General features: G+C 59.7%; 1 protein-coding gene across 3 annotated transcripts in view; it reads left to right on the top strand.

Annotated features, from left to right (window-relative positions):
* PTPRN2 (protein tyrosine phosphatase receptor type N2) overlaps nt 1-16,326 on the top strand; it is a 688,130-nt gene that overhangs the window by 62,460 nt on the left and 609,344 nt on the right. For all 3 annotated transcript variants that reach the window (XM_059172404.1, XM_059172405.1, XM_059172403.1), the window contains exon 2: nt 12,618-12,668. In XM_059172404.1, the coding sequence (XP_059028387.1) occupies nt 12,618-12,668 (51 nt within the window). The remainder of the gene's footprint in view (nt 1-12,617; nt 12,669-16,326) is intronic.

Raw genomic sequence — 16,326 nt, 5'->3', positions numbered from 1 at the left:
GGGCGGCACAGCTGGGACTCCAGAAACATGTAGGCTAGAAGTGGGTCAAGAGGAATGTGTGCCTGCAAGAGAACGAGGCAGAGTCCAGATCTTGGGGTCGGGCGGCTGGCGATGCAGTGGTCCAGGACGGTCCGGGCTGTGGGAGGAGGCTCCGCTGTGATCTGAGAAGAAACAGCTTGTGTTCTCCTGTGAAGTCAGAGCCCGTGGTGTGATGGGGCCCTGGAGAGGCTCAACACTCTTCAGGGGTGAAGCGCAGGTTTGGGGTGCGTGGCTGCCCCTGGAGCCCCGTGCTGTGGCCGAGGCCGGTCTCATGCTCCACTGACACTCTGAGCCAGAGCCGCGAGGACAGACTCAGGAGCATGGTGGTGGATGGTGGTGGACCTGGCGGCTGCCGAGCCACGGAAGGCAGCTGTGTCCTGGGGCTGTGGTGGTGGTGGCCCTTTTCTGGTGGGATCTTATTTTAGATCCTGCCCATTTCTCCAAGCCCAGTTTCTAACCCCCTCTTGTGCCTGTGAGCAACTGCTCTCCTCCTATCAAGCCGGGCAGCTGCGTTTTTCTATAAATAGACCGCGTTCTTCAGGCTCCTCCGCTCTGCGGTGGCAGGACAGAAGCCGCCGTACACGAGATGTACGCAGGTGGGTGGGCTGTGTTCCAGGAACTCTTCATTTACAAGGACGTAAGGCCATGGTTTGCGCACCAGAATCGGCTGGACTTGAGTCCTCTCGCTGACCTCCGGGCAGCCCGATGGACTCCGGCTCCCGTGGTACGAGGGAGAGTCCAGACAAGGGAGAAGAATGTCTGTCACGCAGGTGGCCGTGCCCCCCACCCCCGTTTAATTCTGCCATGTGCCTCCCATCTAAGTGCGGATCCGCAAGAGCCTGGTGGTGTTGAGAGCAGGGAGCTCAGACGGGCAGAGGGTCTGAAACCGTATCGTGGGAAAGAGCTGCGGCATTGAGGCAAAGAGCAAGTCTGAACGTTCGAGAGTCTGTCCTGCGGGAGGCGGGGACGGCGCAGGAGCAGGCGTTCACCGAGCGATCACGTGGGCTCATCGCTTTGTGGGGCAGTTTGTTGCCTCACTTCAAGAGGGAGAAGCTTTGCTCTATGAAATGCCAAGTACCGTAAGGGTCTGTGACGGGAGCTTCTAGGAGACAAACTTCTGCTCAGTGGACTAAAACCTCAGAATATTCAGAGCTGCCCCAACACGAGTTGCCTCCTTGGTCATGAGTGATGTTTCTGGCTGCGCCGGTGCGTCCACTGGTGGGTGGCTGACCACAGATGGGGTCCCTTTGGGAGGCAGGTGTAGCTTCTTCAGCCATGGAACCTTCTCCTTGGGCATCTGTCCAGAGCTCGCAGCTGTGCCGTGTCCCACAAACCAAGAGGGGCTGGTGTGCCCCTGCTGGAGGTAGAGGGGAACCCCACAGTTTGAAGCAAATCTGATCTCTTCCAGGACTCCTGCCTCCTAGACCTGGGATGTGGGAGACTTGAAAGAACAAAACCTTGACCTTGGGTTGTTTGGGGTTAGCAGCAGGGATACCAACGTTTTACTTCTAACTAGCAGTGCTGGGAATGGGGTCCAGCATTCCCAGAAACTTGTTAGCATTGAAGAGTGTCAGGCCTTACCCTGCGTCTACTAAGTCATAAACCAGGAGTGGGCCCAGCAGCCGCGTTAACAAGTCCTCTGGTGCTCGAGTCCGAGAATCCCTGAGGCAGGATGATTTCTACCTCTTTATTGTCATTCTGTGGTCTAGTTTCCTCTGTCCCACTGGGTACCGGGTGGTGAAGGGTTGCTTTGCAAGTACTTTGGCAGACATCACCTGTAGGACCTTCTTTTATTTATTTATTATTTTTAATTAACGTACAATGTATTATTTGTTTCAAGGGTACAGGTCTGTGATTCATCAGTCTTACACACTTCACAGCACTGGCCACAGCACATGCCCTCCCCAGTGTCCGTTCCCCAGCCACCCCATCCCTGCCTCCCCACAGTCCCCCCCAGCAACCCTCAGTTTGTTTCCTGAGACTAAGAGTCTCCTGTGGTTTGTCTCCCTTGCTGGGTTCATCTGGTTTCATTTTTCCCTCCCTTCCTCTATGCTCTTCTGTCTTCTCACCTTCCTCATATCAGGGAGATCATATGATAGTTGTCTTTCTCTGAATGACTTATTTTGCTCAACATGATACCCTCTAGTTCCATCCACGTTGTCGCAAATGGCAAGATTTCATTTCTTTTGATGGCTGCATAGTATTCCATTGTGTACATATGAACCACATCTTCTTTATCCATTCATCTGTTGATGGACATCTAGGTTCTTTCCATAGTTTGGCTACTGTGGACGTTGCTGCTATGAACATTCGGGTGCACGTGCCCCTTTGGATCACTACATTTGTATCTTTAGGATAAATACCCAGTAGTGCGATTTCTGGGTCATAGGGCAGCTCTAGTTTCAGCTTTTTGAGGAACCTCCATGCTGTTTTGCAGAGGGGCTGCACCAGCTTGCATTCCCACCAACAGTGCAGGAGGGTTCCCCTTTCTTAGAAGAGAGAACGACCTTTTGCAGCATTGAAGTTCTGAGAAGTCCTGCAGAGGAAAATCCTGTTAAATTTCAACTCACATTTTTTCCAAACGTGTCTGATGTCCCCCCGTTTCTGGACCATACTTGTCAACGCACTAGGGCGTGTGTCCTACAGGATATTATTGCCAGTTGGGTCGCTAATTGCTGAGGTGACTTTTACTATGACACAATTTTAAATCCCTTTCCTTGGTTCTGTCATTTAATCGTCATCCACAGTGTATATATAGTGAGATGCAGGAGCACATGGCACTGAAAGGTAACAAGTTAAAGACTACAAAAAAGGGTATGTTTGAATCACCTCAGATTTTTCCTAACACCAGTCTTTCTTATTCTCTGACAAAATTCTTATGCGGGACTTCCAGGGAAGGTGATGGAGTCGGAGGGCCCTAGGCTCACCTCACCTTGTCCCCACATATGATTAAATAACACCCACGCAGTGTAACCAACCCAGAAAATGACTGGCAGAACAGACTTCCGCTTTCCCCAGAGAAGAGGCCCCACTGAAGAGGGTAGGAAGGACGGCGTTGAGGTGGGAGCCAGACGGACCCTGGGCTGTGTGTGGAAGGGAGAAACCCTGTGGGCGCCGAGAGGGAGAGCAGGCGCTCGGCACCAGGCCCTCCAGGCATGGGCGCCCACACGAGAAGGACAAATCCCCGCAACATTTGGCTTTGAAAATCAGGCTGGACAGTCCACACCTGGAACTTTGAAAGCGAGCAGGCTCCACGCTGGGGGAGCAGGGCTAGAGGAAGCAGAGTTCCCGTCCCTAAGACCCCCACAAACAGCCCCGCTGAGATGCGACACAGAAGCGACAGTTTGCGCGACCCCCGGGCCTGCGGGAGGGAGATTGACTCTCCAGTCTCAGAGCATGTGTGGAGGGGTGGGGGTCTTTGGGAGGCTTCTCCAAGAACCAAAGGGCTGGTTCCCTTCCCCAGCCCCCAGCCCGGATGACACGGACACCAGCTGGAACCAGTACAGCACCAACGCTCTCCACTCAGCGGGCTGCCGGTGAGCCCCACTCCCACGTGCTGCTCTCAGAGTGCCCCCTCCGTCCTGGCCGGGGCCGGGGTTTTCTCAGGTGGCGGCAGATGTCCTCCCCACAGCGGACAGGTGCAGACCTCACTGTACCCCATGGCCTGCCCCTGCTCTCTCCCGCGGGCCTGCCCCTGCAGGACACTCTCATCCACAGTGGTCAGGACACTCTCATCCCACTGGTAGCATGTGGGCAGCCCCACTGGGGGCCAGCACTGCTCGGGAGTGAGTCCTGCCCCCCTCGGACGACCACACGCATGGGTCTGACTGCGGCCTCAGGGCTGGGCTGGGGCAGGCAGCGGGTCTGACTCTTCTCAGGGACCACACGGGGAAGTGCCACAGTTCGGTGCTACTGCATCTCTGGCAAATGCCAGGTCTGACCCAGCCCAAGCCCAAGACTAGCAGAGGGAGGGAAAGAACAAAGAGTAGAGGAGAAATAAATGGAATAGAAACCAAAAACCAATAGAACAGATCAATGAAACCAGGAGCTGGTTCTCTGAAAATTGATAAACCTCTAGCCAGACTCAGGTAAGTAAATAAATGAGCGAGGACTCAGAATCAGAAATGAGAGAGGAGTAGCGACAGATATCGCAGAGGCACAGAGGCTTGTAGGAGAATATTGGAAGAACGACACACCAACAAACTGCACAACCCGGAAGAAATGGGTAGATCCCCAGAATCATATAATCTACCAAAACTGAAGCAGGAGACATAAAAAATTTGGACAGACCAATTACCATCAATGAAATTGAATCAGTAATTAAAAACTCCTCCAAAATAAAAGTCCAAGACCAGATGGCCTCACAGGCGAATTCTGTTGAACAATTAAAGAAGAGGTAATACCTGTTCTTCCTAAATGATTCCAAAACTACAAGAGGAAGGAAAACTTCCAGAATCATTTTATGAAGCCAGCATTACCCTAATACCAAAACCAGATGAAGACACCACAAAAAAGCAAACTATAGGCCAGTATGTCTGACAAACATAAATGCAAAAATTCTCAATAAAATATTAGCAAACCCGATCTAGCAGTACAGTAATAGCATCATTCATCACGACCCGGTGGGGTCTGGTTCTGGGTTGCAGGGGAGGTTCTAATGCTTGCCAAACAGTCAACATGATACTTCCCGTCAGTAGGAAAAAGGATCAAAATCATATGATCATCTAAAATGTAAATGTAAATGTAAAATCAGTATAAAAAATGCACTGGACAAAGTACAACATCTATTCCTGGTAAAATCCCTTAATGAAGCAGGTTCAGAGGGAACACACCTCAGCATCACACAGGCCATCCATGACGAACCCAGAGCCAACGTCAGCCTCAGTAGGGAAAACGGAGAACGTTCCCCCTACGGTCAGGAACAAGACGAGGAGGTCCGCTCTCCCCACTTTTATTCAACACAGGACTGGAGCCCCTGGCCTCAGCCATCAGACATCAGGAAGACACAAAAGGCACCTGGATCGGTGAGGAAGGAGTAAAACTTCCAGCATTTGCAGATGACATGATACTACGAATAGAAAACCAAAGATTCCTCTGAGAAACCACTAGAACTCATAAGTGAATTCAGTAAGTCTTCAGAAACGAAATCGGTTGGTAGCTTTTCTAGACGCTGATAATTGAACAGCAGAAGGAGAAATTAAGGAGACCCAGCCACGGCGGAGCCTGGAGCCAACAGACTGAGGAGCGTTTGCTGCGTGCTCGGCTCTTGGTCGCTCCTGGGTGGCTGCCATGCGGCCCTCGTGCCCTGAGTAGCGCACACCAGTCTTGACAGCCGGGGCTCAGACACCCCTGTGCTCCCAGGGCTGTCTTCTTCCTCTTGCAGATGACTGGGGTCCTGCATTGCGGTTTCCGCCCTGCGAGAGCAGGGGTCACTGCTGCGGGTGGGGTTTCTGTCCCACTGGATGAACATGATGGGTAGGAGCCCTCCTGCTGGGAAAGCACAAACCTCCAGATGCTCTCCGTGCCCTTCTGGTGCCCTCTCTCCGCCCTCTCTTCTTCTCTTCCTCCTCTCTTTTGCCCTTTTGTCTGGGAAATCAGGATCACAGCTTTAACCCGGGATCTTGGCCCCGCCGGGCAGTTCATCCCCACAACTGCTGAGTGTGGGGAGCTGACCCCACTCGCGGAGGAGAGGACGGAGCCAAAGCGGGGCTTGGGCAAGGCTGTGCACCCTCCAGGAGGCGGAGCCAGGCCGCCACGTCCGCACTCTGGATGGACGCTAAGATGCAGCACTGGTCCGCCATCCTCGTCCGGGAAGAGCCAGGCAGCGGGAGGGGGATCCTCGGACAGGGAAGAGCAGGGCTTTCAGATTCGGCTTCAGTTTGGAGGGCCTTGTTTTGTCAGTGTGTCACTGTTCGGAGGTCTTTGATGCTGGTGTTGTTTATTCATTCTTTTCATTTCTGTACAGTTAACTAAAGAGCCTTTTCTAGCACCCGTGTCTGTAAAAAAATTTTTTTAAATAAAGTTCTTTTGTTGTAGCAAGAGAAAATGAAGGTGACTTTTTAAAAAATATCTCTTCAAAGCTCACACCTTCTGTTTCTTTGCTAATGCAGTGCCTGGAAGGAAATAATTTAATGTAATTCCCAAACCTCAGGTTTTTATAGCCCTTTGTGCTGTACACTAGGGGAGCCTGGTCAGCGGCTTTGCTGGCCGTCACTGTTTGGTAAACTCTGGCATTGGAGCTATGTTGATAAAAACTCGCCATTGGCTGTCGGGATCCGATGCGGGAGCTGGACCTGGGGCCTGTGGGCTGAGGCACAGGGGCTCTGTCTAAAGCGTGGACAAGCGGGGACAGAGCCAGTCAGTACCACGGACAGCAGAGCATGTGCCGTCGGCCTGGATGTGGGCAGGGGTGTCTAGGTTGTCCCGGGAAGGCTCCCGTGGAAGTCAGCAGGGCACGGCGGGGAAGGAAGGCTCCTATTATCTAACTTTGCTGTGTGTGCGTATTTTCTAAGTGAACCCCAAGCCTAATGCGGGGCCCGAGTGTGTGAGACCGAGTCGTGTGCCCCGCTGCCCGAGCCAGCCAGCCGGCTGCCATATGTTCTCTGATCTACGCAGCCCATGTAGGTCCCTCGCAGCAGGGTGGCATTGGGGCAGGAAGCCCCTGCAGAGGCAGCTGTGAGGACTGGAGTGTCCTTCCTGACCCGCTTCGCGCTCACGTGACTCTGGTTGTGGCTCTGCCCGCTGGGGTGTGGGTGGGGAGTCTGGGGACGGACGTTACTCCTGGTGCCTCGCTTGCTGCTGGCCCCAGTGATTAGCTGGTCACGGCAAGTGTGGGCTGTCACTGGCCAGCGGGCCTCAAGGTGGATGCGCGCTTGGTGGAGATGGCAGGAGACAGCCCGGGTGCACGTGTCCGGGTGACAGCTTTCTTGGACTTTGCCCAGCCCCGGCTGATAGTCTGGTTCCCTCCGTCACATGCCAGCTCAGGTCACCTGGGGCTTACAGGCCTCTGTCACATGGGTCTAGTGCCTCATTTAGAACTTCCTTCTGCTCCTATAGCTGGCAGGGGCAGGGGTGAGGTAGCCATCAGTTCACAGGGCCATGTGTTCTCCCTGCCCCGGCAGAGACGAGCCCAGCAGCTGCTCCTCTGGCACTGGAGGGGCTGCCCTCCTGAACCGGAGACCCCGGAGGTCGCGGTGGCAGGTCTGACCCAGAGACCCTGGAGGTCGCATTGCAGGAGGAAGAACATGCACCCGGCGGCCGCCCCTAGACCTCTGCCTACTTGCAGGAGGGCTTCTGCTGCTGCTTAGCATGTGGGCCAGGTCCACCAGGTTCCAGTCCGGTCAGGGCACGGGGCCTCCCTGCATACTCGCAGGGCGTTTTGCCCCACGGGAGGCGAGGCTTCACAGAATGAGGGTGAACATGTTGATGACCGATATCTTGTAGCCGTTAGCTGTTTTGATGTCACTTTTCCAGTGAAAGGAGTAGCTGAACCGAGAGAATGTGATTGCTGCGGTGTGGACCCTCACATTTGGGAGCTGGGGCCTCGGAGAGTTCTTACTCAGCTTCTTATCCCGACAAGCAGAGAAGGGATTCCTCGCACAGTACGTGCCCGGTGTACTGAGTGCCTCCTGTGCCGCAGGGACTCTTAGAGGAGCCGGGACATCCTGGCAGAGGAAGGACAGGCACGTGAAGGTGTGCGGAAACTGCGAAGGTTCACCTGGGAGTAGTTACATGGAGCTGACTGGGGTTTGTGCCCAGCTGCAGGCCTGCGCTGTTACTGGGGAGCCCTGCAAACCAGGAGCTGTCCTTGCTGGCTGGGCATCTGCCAGCTGTGTGGACCCGCCGCGGACGGCCCCCCAGGGCCTGTAGGTCTGCACCTGTGCGGGGGGTTGTGCTATGCTGAGCAGTCTGGTCCGCTCACTGCTTGTTCCTGATACTCATGACTGGGCTCCACCACGGGCCTTCAGAGTAAAGCCCTGCACACGTGCGCCCTCCTGAAGCTTCCAGGCTGTTGCTGTTCAGATGTCTGATCCAAGAGTCAGCTCCCAGGAGAAGAGAAGTGGTCTGGGTTAGCGGAGAACAAAGATTTTAGCAAATCAAGACCCAAATGAAAAACTAACAAGAAAATGATGTCTGCCTGCTCTGGGTCCCCTGTGGTGCAGCCAGCGGGGCCTTCCTGCCCCTCCTGGGCCTGTTTGCCATTGTTGGTTTCGTTTTCTCCACTGTCTGCTCCGAGATGTGCCTTGGGTCAGCTGTCCTGGGGTCTGCTCCTGGTTGCTGTCGGCGGGATGGGCCTTGGGGCAGAAATGCTCGGCCCAGGCCTTTAGTGCGTGCTTATGGCTGAAGCCACCCGAGTCCAGGCATCGCCAGCTGCCAGCTCTGCATGGCCCCCGTCTCTTCCTGCTGGGGTGGGGGCTGCTCTGTGAGGCCCCTGGGAGCTGAGGAAGGGCATGGAGGCCAGGAACAGAGCCACAGGCAGGCCAGGGCCCAGTGGTACTGTCTCAGCGGGAGTTTTGTGGTGAAGGGAGTAGCGGTGGGAGGGCACCTGGCCGGTGAGGTCCGTTAAGCATCTGCCTCTTGGTTTCAGCTCAGGTAGCAGTGTGCAGGGGTGGGGGCTCTCCTTCCCTCCAGGCGTGTGTGCCTGTGCAGTCGCTGGGTCTGTTCCAGGCCCCCAGAGGAGAGCGAGCTGTGGGCAGAGGTGGGTGGAAGGGCGGAGAGCTGCAGGCCGAGTGTCTGGACACGGAGCTCCACCATGTAAAGTCCTTGTGCTGGCCCGGCCATGCGGCCTCTGTCTGCCCGGGTGAACTCCTGTGTGGACACACAACGCCCTTCTTCCTGCGGCAGCTTGCGGTGGTGCAGAAGGTGTGTGTCGGGGGAGAGACAGACCGGCTTTGGGTCAAGCTGTGGGCACCTCCCTAGCCTCCTCACAGGTTTCCTCTTCTGCAACCTGGGAGCAGGCTGTGGGGGGTCGTTAGGCTGTGCTGTCGTTTACTTTTGGGGGTGCCCAGTGAGAAGAGGGGACGATGGAGGGCGCTGTTACTTGTGCGGAATTGCCTTTGGGAAAGATAAGCCACTCCTGATACACGTGCGTCTGGGTAGAATCCAAGAGCAAGTCGGACCCGTCATCGTGGTTTCTGGCTGCAAACTGAGCTGCTTTGGGGTTAGTAGCGTTTTCGCTCTCAATTTTAAGACCATTTCCGTAGAGTCCGTGGGTTCTGAGAATCCCCCACTGGCTGGACAGGAAGGACAGTCCCTGCTCCTGCTCCCGAGGCCGGCCTGGAGGGAACCCGTTTGATTACGGGAGAGAATTCACTTTGCTTCCGTCCTTCTCTCCCGCTATTCCGTCTCGGAACCTCTGGGGCCGTCTCGCTGCTTCTGCGGACGCTGCGGCCGGGAGCCGACCCCGGGGGGCGAGGAGTCCCCTGCGGTGGGGGGACAGCGGTGCCGGCGGTTGCTGGGCTGCGGCCCTTGAGGTTCAGACCACTCTCCCCTCTGCGCAGCGGCGCAGCCTCGGGGACACCCCGGGGGTGGGGGGGCTGTGGCGGGGCCGGTTCCGGTCGGCGGGGGGCAGGGGTCCCGCGCGCGCCGCCCGTTTCCACCGCAGAACCCCGACGCTTGCTGAGTGGCTGGGAGCGGTGGCGGCGGGAGCTGGTCGGGCTCCTGCGGGACTGCGGGTCCTCGTTCGCGTCGGGTGGGGCGAGAGGAGCGACGCGTCCAGACGGTGACGCCGGCTCCGTCGAATTCTGAGAACGCGGGGAGGGAGGGGACGCGTGTCTGCACGCGCGTGGCCGTCGGAGTGCGCGCGTGTGGCCGTCGGAGTGAGCGCGCGGCCGTCGGAGTGCGCGCGTGGCCGTCCGAGTGCACGTGTGGCCGTCCGAGCGCGCGCGGCCGTCGGGGTGAGCGCGCGGCCGTCCGAGTGCGCGCGCGGCCCTCCGAGTGCGCGCGGCCGTCGGGGTGAGCGCGCGGCCGTCCGAGTGCACGTGTGGCCCTCCGAGTGCGCGCGGCCGTCGGGGTGAGCGCGCGGCCGTCCGAGTGCGCGCGCGGCCGTCGGAGGGCGCGTGCGCTCTGAGGCCCGCGGCACGCGTGTGGCTGTGCGGAGCCCGGCGCTCCCGCCCCGCAGCCGCCCTCCGGGCGCTCAGTCAGGCGCAGGGTGAGCACGTGCAGGCGCGGCCCTGGTCTTCCCGGCCAGGGTGGATCGCGCCGTCCGAACGGAGGCTTCGCGGCTGCGAGCTCGGGGCCCCCGATGGGCCGCCTCACGGGCTCGCTCTGTGGAGGCCACCGCGCGGCGGCGGGGGCGGCGGGTCTGGAGGCCGAGGGGGGAGGGGCGTGAGACCGCGGGGGGAGGGGCCGACTCCGGCGCCGGCGGGGGGCGCGGAGCCCGGGCCGGGCCGGGCCGGGCCGAGTCTCGCACGCGCGTCTCGTTGTGTCCGTGACGCGGGGTCGCGAGCGGCGTCCCCCGCTCCGGAGCGAGCAGCACGCATTCGTCGGGTCGGCCGAGCGCGGGCGGCCGCCCCGGGGTCGGGGTGAGGCCCCGCCGCGCCGCACGTGTCGCTCCGCGTGTCCCGCCGCTGTGGTCCGGGCGCCGCTGTGGGGCTGCCCGGCCCGGTCCCCGGGGCAGCCGTCGTCCGCGGTGTCCGCGCGCCCTGGACACGCACGGGCGGAGGCCGGGGCTCGGGCTCCTCGCGCGGCGCCGGCCGTCCGCGTCTGGTCTCCCACCGGACACGGCCTCCCGGGCGGCCGCAGCGGAGCCCTGAGGGCCGGCCGGGTCCCCCGAGCGCTCAGGCCCATCCTGGCCTTTCCCGGGTCCCTGCTTCTGGCGACCGAGCGCGTTGCGGTCCCGCCCCCGGCCGCGCCCGCAGGGCTTCTGCGGGTTTCCTGCGGGTTTCCTGCGGCCGTCGCTGCGCTTCCGCCCCGCGCGCCTGCCTCGGGGCTGGGGGCGAAGGAGGCGAGCGCGCGGCTCTGGGAGCGGGGCTGGGGGCGCGGGCCGGGGTCGGGGGCGTGGGCCGGGGCCGGCCGCTGAGGGGAGCCGCGCGCGGGTGCTCCAGCCGGACCGAGCCGTTGCCCGAGTCTGCCGGGGGCGCCGCTCCGGGGACGGAGACCCTTTGAGGCCCGGGCGGTCCGCGGGAGCCGCTCCCCGGGTTCGCGCCCTGGGCCTGCCTTTAGGGCCTCTCCTGGGGGGCGTGGACCCGTCCCGGCCCGGCCCGCACCTGCCGTAGGGCAGGCCGCGCCGACGTGTCCCAGAGACTGGCGTGACGCCGGCCGGCTCTGCTGCCCGGGGTGCGCGACGACCCCCGTAGCCTCTGCGGGTCCGTCGTGTAATGTCTTCCTCCGGCCACGTCCGCGCCGGGGACGCTTCCCGCTCCACCGTTCAGCGCGGTCCCTAGTGCGCCTGGTCATCGGGGCCTTGACGGGGCGCTGGGGAGGATTCCTTCCTGATGAGCCGGTCCGAGCCCGTCCGAGCCCGTCCGAGCCCCCTGCGAGCCCGTCCGAGCCCGTCCGAGCGCCCTCGGAGCTGCCCCTGCCCTGCTGCTCCCGAGCCCCCGCTGGCGCCGCACCGGGCCACGGAGGGGAGACGCGGGATGGCGGTGGGCGCGTGTGGTTCCCGATCCCGATTGTCCTGTCAGGTTGTGCCCTGAAGGGGACAAGCGCGGCACATGTGGCGAGTCCGGCCGTGGGCGCCTGAGCAGTCCCAGCCTGCCATCTCGGGGTCCCGTGGGCGACTTTCGAGTGGGGTCTTGGTGGACGGACAGGCGTTTGTCCGTTGGGAACAGGACAAGAACATGCTCTCCGTGTGGCCGGAGGGCTCCTGTGTTAGTACATCAGGCTTTGGTGGCCGCTGGCCTTCTCTGTGGGGGGCGGGCTGCCCGTAGCATCAGGGAGCCTGGCGGGGAGCCGTCACCTGGGTCTCCATCTCCCCCTCCCTCGCAGTGCCGTCCGCTGACTGGCTCACCCTGTGGGAGGTGGACGTCTCTCTCCGTGTCCTTTGTCCACCTTCTCTGACCTCCCGCTGCTCCTCTGTGGAGGGTAACTGCGTCTGGGGTCACACCACTTCACATCCGGTCTGTGTCTCTTCTGGAGGACGAGATCTGCTTCCCTGCGCCTTCTTCCCGTGCTCCTGGCCGCACATGCGGGCCGTCTCTCCACTCTGGGGCTCGCGGCGTGGGTGTTAGACACGATGTGTGACGGAAGGACCCAGAGATCCTGGGTTAGTGGTGGTGCTGACAGAGCCCCGTGGGGCTAGGGAGGTGCCCACGGGGATGGCTCACCCCCACGCTCCCTCCGCTGCTCTGGAGGGTGTCCTTGGGCAGGCAGCCCTGCCCTGCTGCCGGAAGGGACGGGGTGTACTCGAGGGTCCTCCCGATGGGGAGCCAGTCCACACACACGTCCGTCCTCTCACTGACTCGAGCCAGGCTCGCAGGTTCAGCTGCTCTCGAAGATGCCGCGTCGCATGAGCCTGTTGGGGGGGGCGGCTGCCTCGTTTCTGGGACACCCAGGAGTCCGCAGGTGCCGCGGCCGTGGAGAGCTGCCCCGTGCTTCGTAGCACTGAGTCCTTTTTTCTCTCTTGTCTTCCTCCGCAGGCTGCCTGTTCGAGGATGGCCTCTGCAGACCGTCTGAGACCTGCGTCAACGGTAAGTGTGCGGCGCGGCCGACCCTGCAGCGGGGCTGGGCTTGCCGGGGCCGACGCCATGTGCTGGGTGCGCCTCACTCTCTCCAGCACCCTGCAGAGGGCCGAGGGGAGGAAACCCCCCAGGGCGGGAGTGAGAACTCAGTGGACACTGGGCACAGGCGGGACACGTCGTTCATATGCACGGCTTTGGTCCGTGTTTCTGTCTCGTCGTACCCCGGGACGGACAGGCACTCACGGCAGCTCTCTGACCCCGGGGCTGGACACGCGGCCCTGACCCCGGTGGGACCTTCCACCCCCCTCCGCGGGCTCTTGCTCCTTCGGCGGGCGACCGTTTGTCCTTCGGCCTGCCAGGTCTTCTCTCGTGGGGCCAAGGAGTGTCCAGTGGGGGCCGCCAGTGCCGAGGGTGCAGGGAGAAGCCCCACCGGACGGGGCGGGCGCAGCTGCCCGGCTTCTGAGGGATGCATCTCAGCAGAGACCCGGCATCCTGTTTGAGGGCAGCCGGTCGGGGGCAGCTGTGGCCCCTGGTAGTGGCCCTCCGGTGAGGAGGGCAGAGGGAGGGCGCAGTGCCAGCGTGGGGGGCTCGCCCGGCGTGGCTTCTGGAGGAAAGGCCTCACGTGGGGCATTGGGTCTGCGGGGGGTGCGGGTCGCTCCGGAAGACCGGACTGCGGGGCAGGGACCCGCCTGTTTCCCCAGGTCCGTGGGCAGAGTTAGGGGCGATGCTGACACGGGCATGTCGCTCCCCCAGTGCCCGGCGCCAGCAGGGGTGTGTGTGGAGGGGCTCCTTCTACAGAGGCTGTTGGGGAGGGAGAGGCGCCTTCTGCCCGAGGTTGCTGCGGCTCCGCTGGCCCTTGTGGGGGCAGCGTGGCCACCACGGGGCTCAGACAGAATCCAGGTGCTTGGTGCGTCCTGCCGAGACAGCGGCCCCGTGTCCCGGACCGGGGGCTTCGGGGCTGGGAACAGTGGTGCCCGTGTCCCTGGTGGCTCATGTGCCCTGGAGACAAACTGCCACAGCTCTGGGTCGCTCGGTTTTGTGGGTGCTCATCTGTCTTATTTTGGCCGTGGCAGGGGTTTGGGGAAAGCGTTGTGTGCAGCCTGAGGAAACCCTGACTGGGGTCGGAGGGACAGTCTGTTAGGACGCCCTTGCGGGGAGGATGTGGAGCTCAGGCTGCCCTCCCAGCCCGGGGTGTCTGCTGGCTCCTCCACACACGCAGGCCTGACCCTCGGCCTCCCCCCCGCAGGCCACTTGTGACTGTACCTTGTGTAGCTTCTATCGGGAGGCGGCTTTTAAAAAATAATCCTGTTTTAAAATCATGCCCCCTGCCCGCAGTGAAGTAGGGTTAGAGAGGAAACGTGTGTGTTTAATCAGCACAGTAACAACCAGCGTCCTTCCCTCTTCTTTGTCCTTGATGAAACCAGGCCTGAAGTCCGGGCCACTCTGGAGGTTTCCTTCCCCGGCCTCAGCTTGCCTCTCCGGCACACGCAGTCGCATCAGCGTTCTGTACGACAGAATAGTTCTTTGGAACAAGAAAGTTATTCATTCATTTATTTATTTATTTATTTTAAAAGATTTTATTTATTTATTTGACAGACAGAGATCACAAGCAGGCAGAGAGGCAGGCAGAGAGAGAGGGAAGCAGGCTCCCTGCCGAGCAGAGAGCCCGATGTGGGGCTCGATCCCAGGACCCTGGGATCATGACCTGAGCCGAAGGCAGAGGCTTTAACCCACTGAGCCACCCAGGTGCCCCCATGAAAGTCATTTAAATGTGAATATACGTGTGCAGGCTTTGACGTCTGGAGACACAATATTTCGTATTTTCCATACAGTTAAGGTGTAGGAAGCAGCAAAGCGGCACCATCCAGTCTCACAAAATCCTGTCCTGTGAGTAGCAGACAGAGAGTGACCAGGACAGTGTGCCTTGTGGGTCTGGCTCACCATGATGTCTTTCAGCCTGACAGCTGGCTGGGCAGGGAGGTGTGGCCCAGCAGCTTCGCAGGGACGCACAGGGCGAGCCGCCATGTGGAGTCCAGCACATTCTGTGGTCACACACAGGTTCCTTTTCTTCCCCTCCCACTCCCCTTCCTTTGCTTGGGGTACAGACGGAAATGTGCAAGCCTCTTAACCTTCTCCGTGTTCTCAAACTGCCCAACAGAACTTTTAAATCATAGTTAAAATTAAAATGTTTCCGTGAAACAAGATACTTCATAAAGAAAGTCAAAAGATAAACATATTTGCCAGCTCACATCTGTCAGGACGGCTACTGTAAAAAACGAAAACCGAAAACAGGAAGTGCTGGTGAGGATGTGGCGGGATCTGACCCCTCGCCCTGAGTTGGCGGGAGCGTAAGGCCGCACAGCCCCCTAGGAAAGGAGGGGGTGGGTCCGCAAAACACCGAATTAGCATGTCATCAGCATCCTCGAAACAGCGCCCGAGGCCTGGGAAGCTGGGACCCAGGCTGCTCTCGGCACCTGTGTCCACAGCAGCATCGTGCACGACAGCCAGGAGGGAGACACGACACGAACCTGCACTGACAGGTGAGTCGCAGGAAGGCGCACACATGGACCGTGGGGTACCGCCAGCCTCGGCAGGGAGGGATTTCCAACACCCGCCGCGCCATGCGTGAACCTGGAGGGCATCGTGCTCAGGGAGGTTAAATTGTCACGAAACGGCAGGTGCTCAGAGGTGCCATTCAGCGTCCGACTCCTGGATTCGACTCGGGCCGTGATCTCGATCGTGAGATCCAGCCCGGTGTGGGGCTCTGTGCCCGGCGGGGAGCCTGCGCCGTCTTCCTGCCTCCCATGCTTGCTCTCTCTGCCTCTCTCTCCAATAAAGAAAAATCGTAAAGAAAAGGGGGCGGGGCGTATGCTCTGGGATTTGACCTCTGAAGTCCCAGGAGCCATCAGATTCGTAGAGACCGGTGGGCACGGGGGCTGGGGCGGGGGACGGAGTTCATGTCTAGCAGGACAGAGTTTCAGCTTGGGAAGATAGCAGGTTCTGGGGACGACGGCGCTGGTGGTGCACGCGCTCAGTGCCGACGAACGGTACACCTGGGGATGCCTCAGACGCCACATGCACGTCAGGAACGCTGTCTGATTTAATGTCACACTTGAAAAGAGAGACGACACCCCGACTGGGAGGACCCGTAGCAACATGGTGGGCCAGAGCTGCTTCTGCAGTGCGGAGAGCTGCTGTGCCAGGTCAGAACGGCACTGACTAGGACACGGCGCAAAGACGTAAATAAATGGTCCCCGTGTTATATGAAAACACGTTTGTCCTTACTGCGAACCAGGGAAATGTAAACATAAACCATGCTCAGAAGATTGCCAAAAATTGAAGAGTAACAACACATCCGGTGCTGGCGGGAGCTCAGGGAGGCGGGCATAGACCTGCTCTGCGGGCAAGCGTGTGAGCCGGTCACAGTCTTTGGGAATGTAATCTGACATTGTCTGTTAAAGGACCAGTACACTGGTGATTTGATTGGTTTTGGGGACTCACATATATAAAAACAAAGGTCTGCAGCAGTATTTTTATTGGCAAAACCTGTAACACCTGTCAATCCGTGGACAGGGGAACGGCTCCAGAAATGACGGCGTATCCGTGGTATGGCGGTTACGCAGGGACGGACAATGACTCACATGTTTCCTGACCAGGAAAATGTCCC

This window comes from Mustela lutreola, chromosome 4 (genome assembly GCF_030435805.1).
Source record: "Mustela lutreola isolate mMusLut2 chromosome 4, mMusLut2.pri, whole genome shotgun sequence".
In the NCBI taxonomy this organism is placed as follows: Eukaryota; Metazoa; Chordata; class Mammalia; order Carnivora; family Mustelidae; genus Mustela; species Mustela lutreola.
Note: the sequence above shows the minus strand (reverse complement) of the source record. Positions and strands in the feature narration are given on the sequence as shown.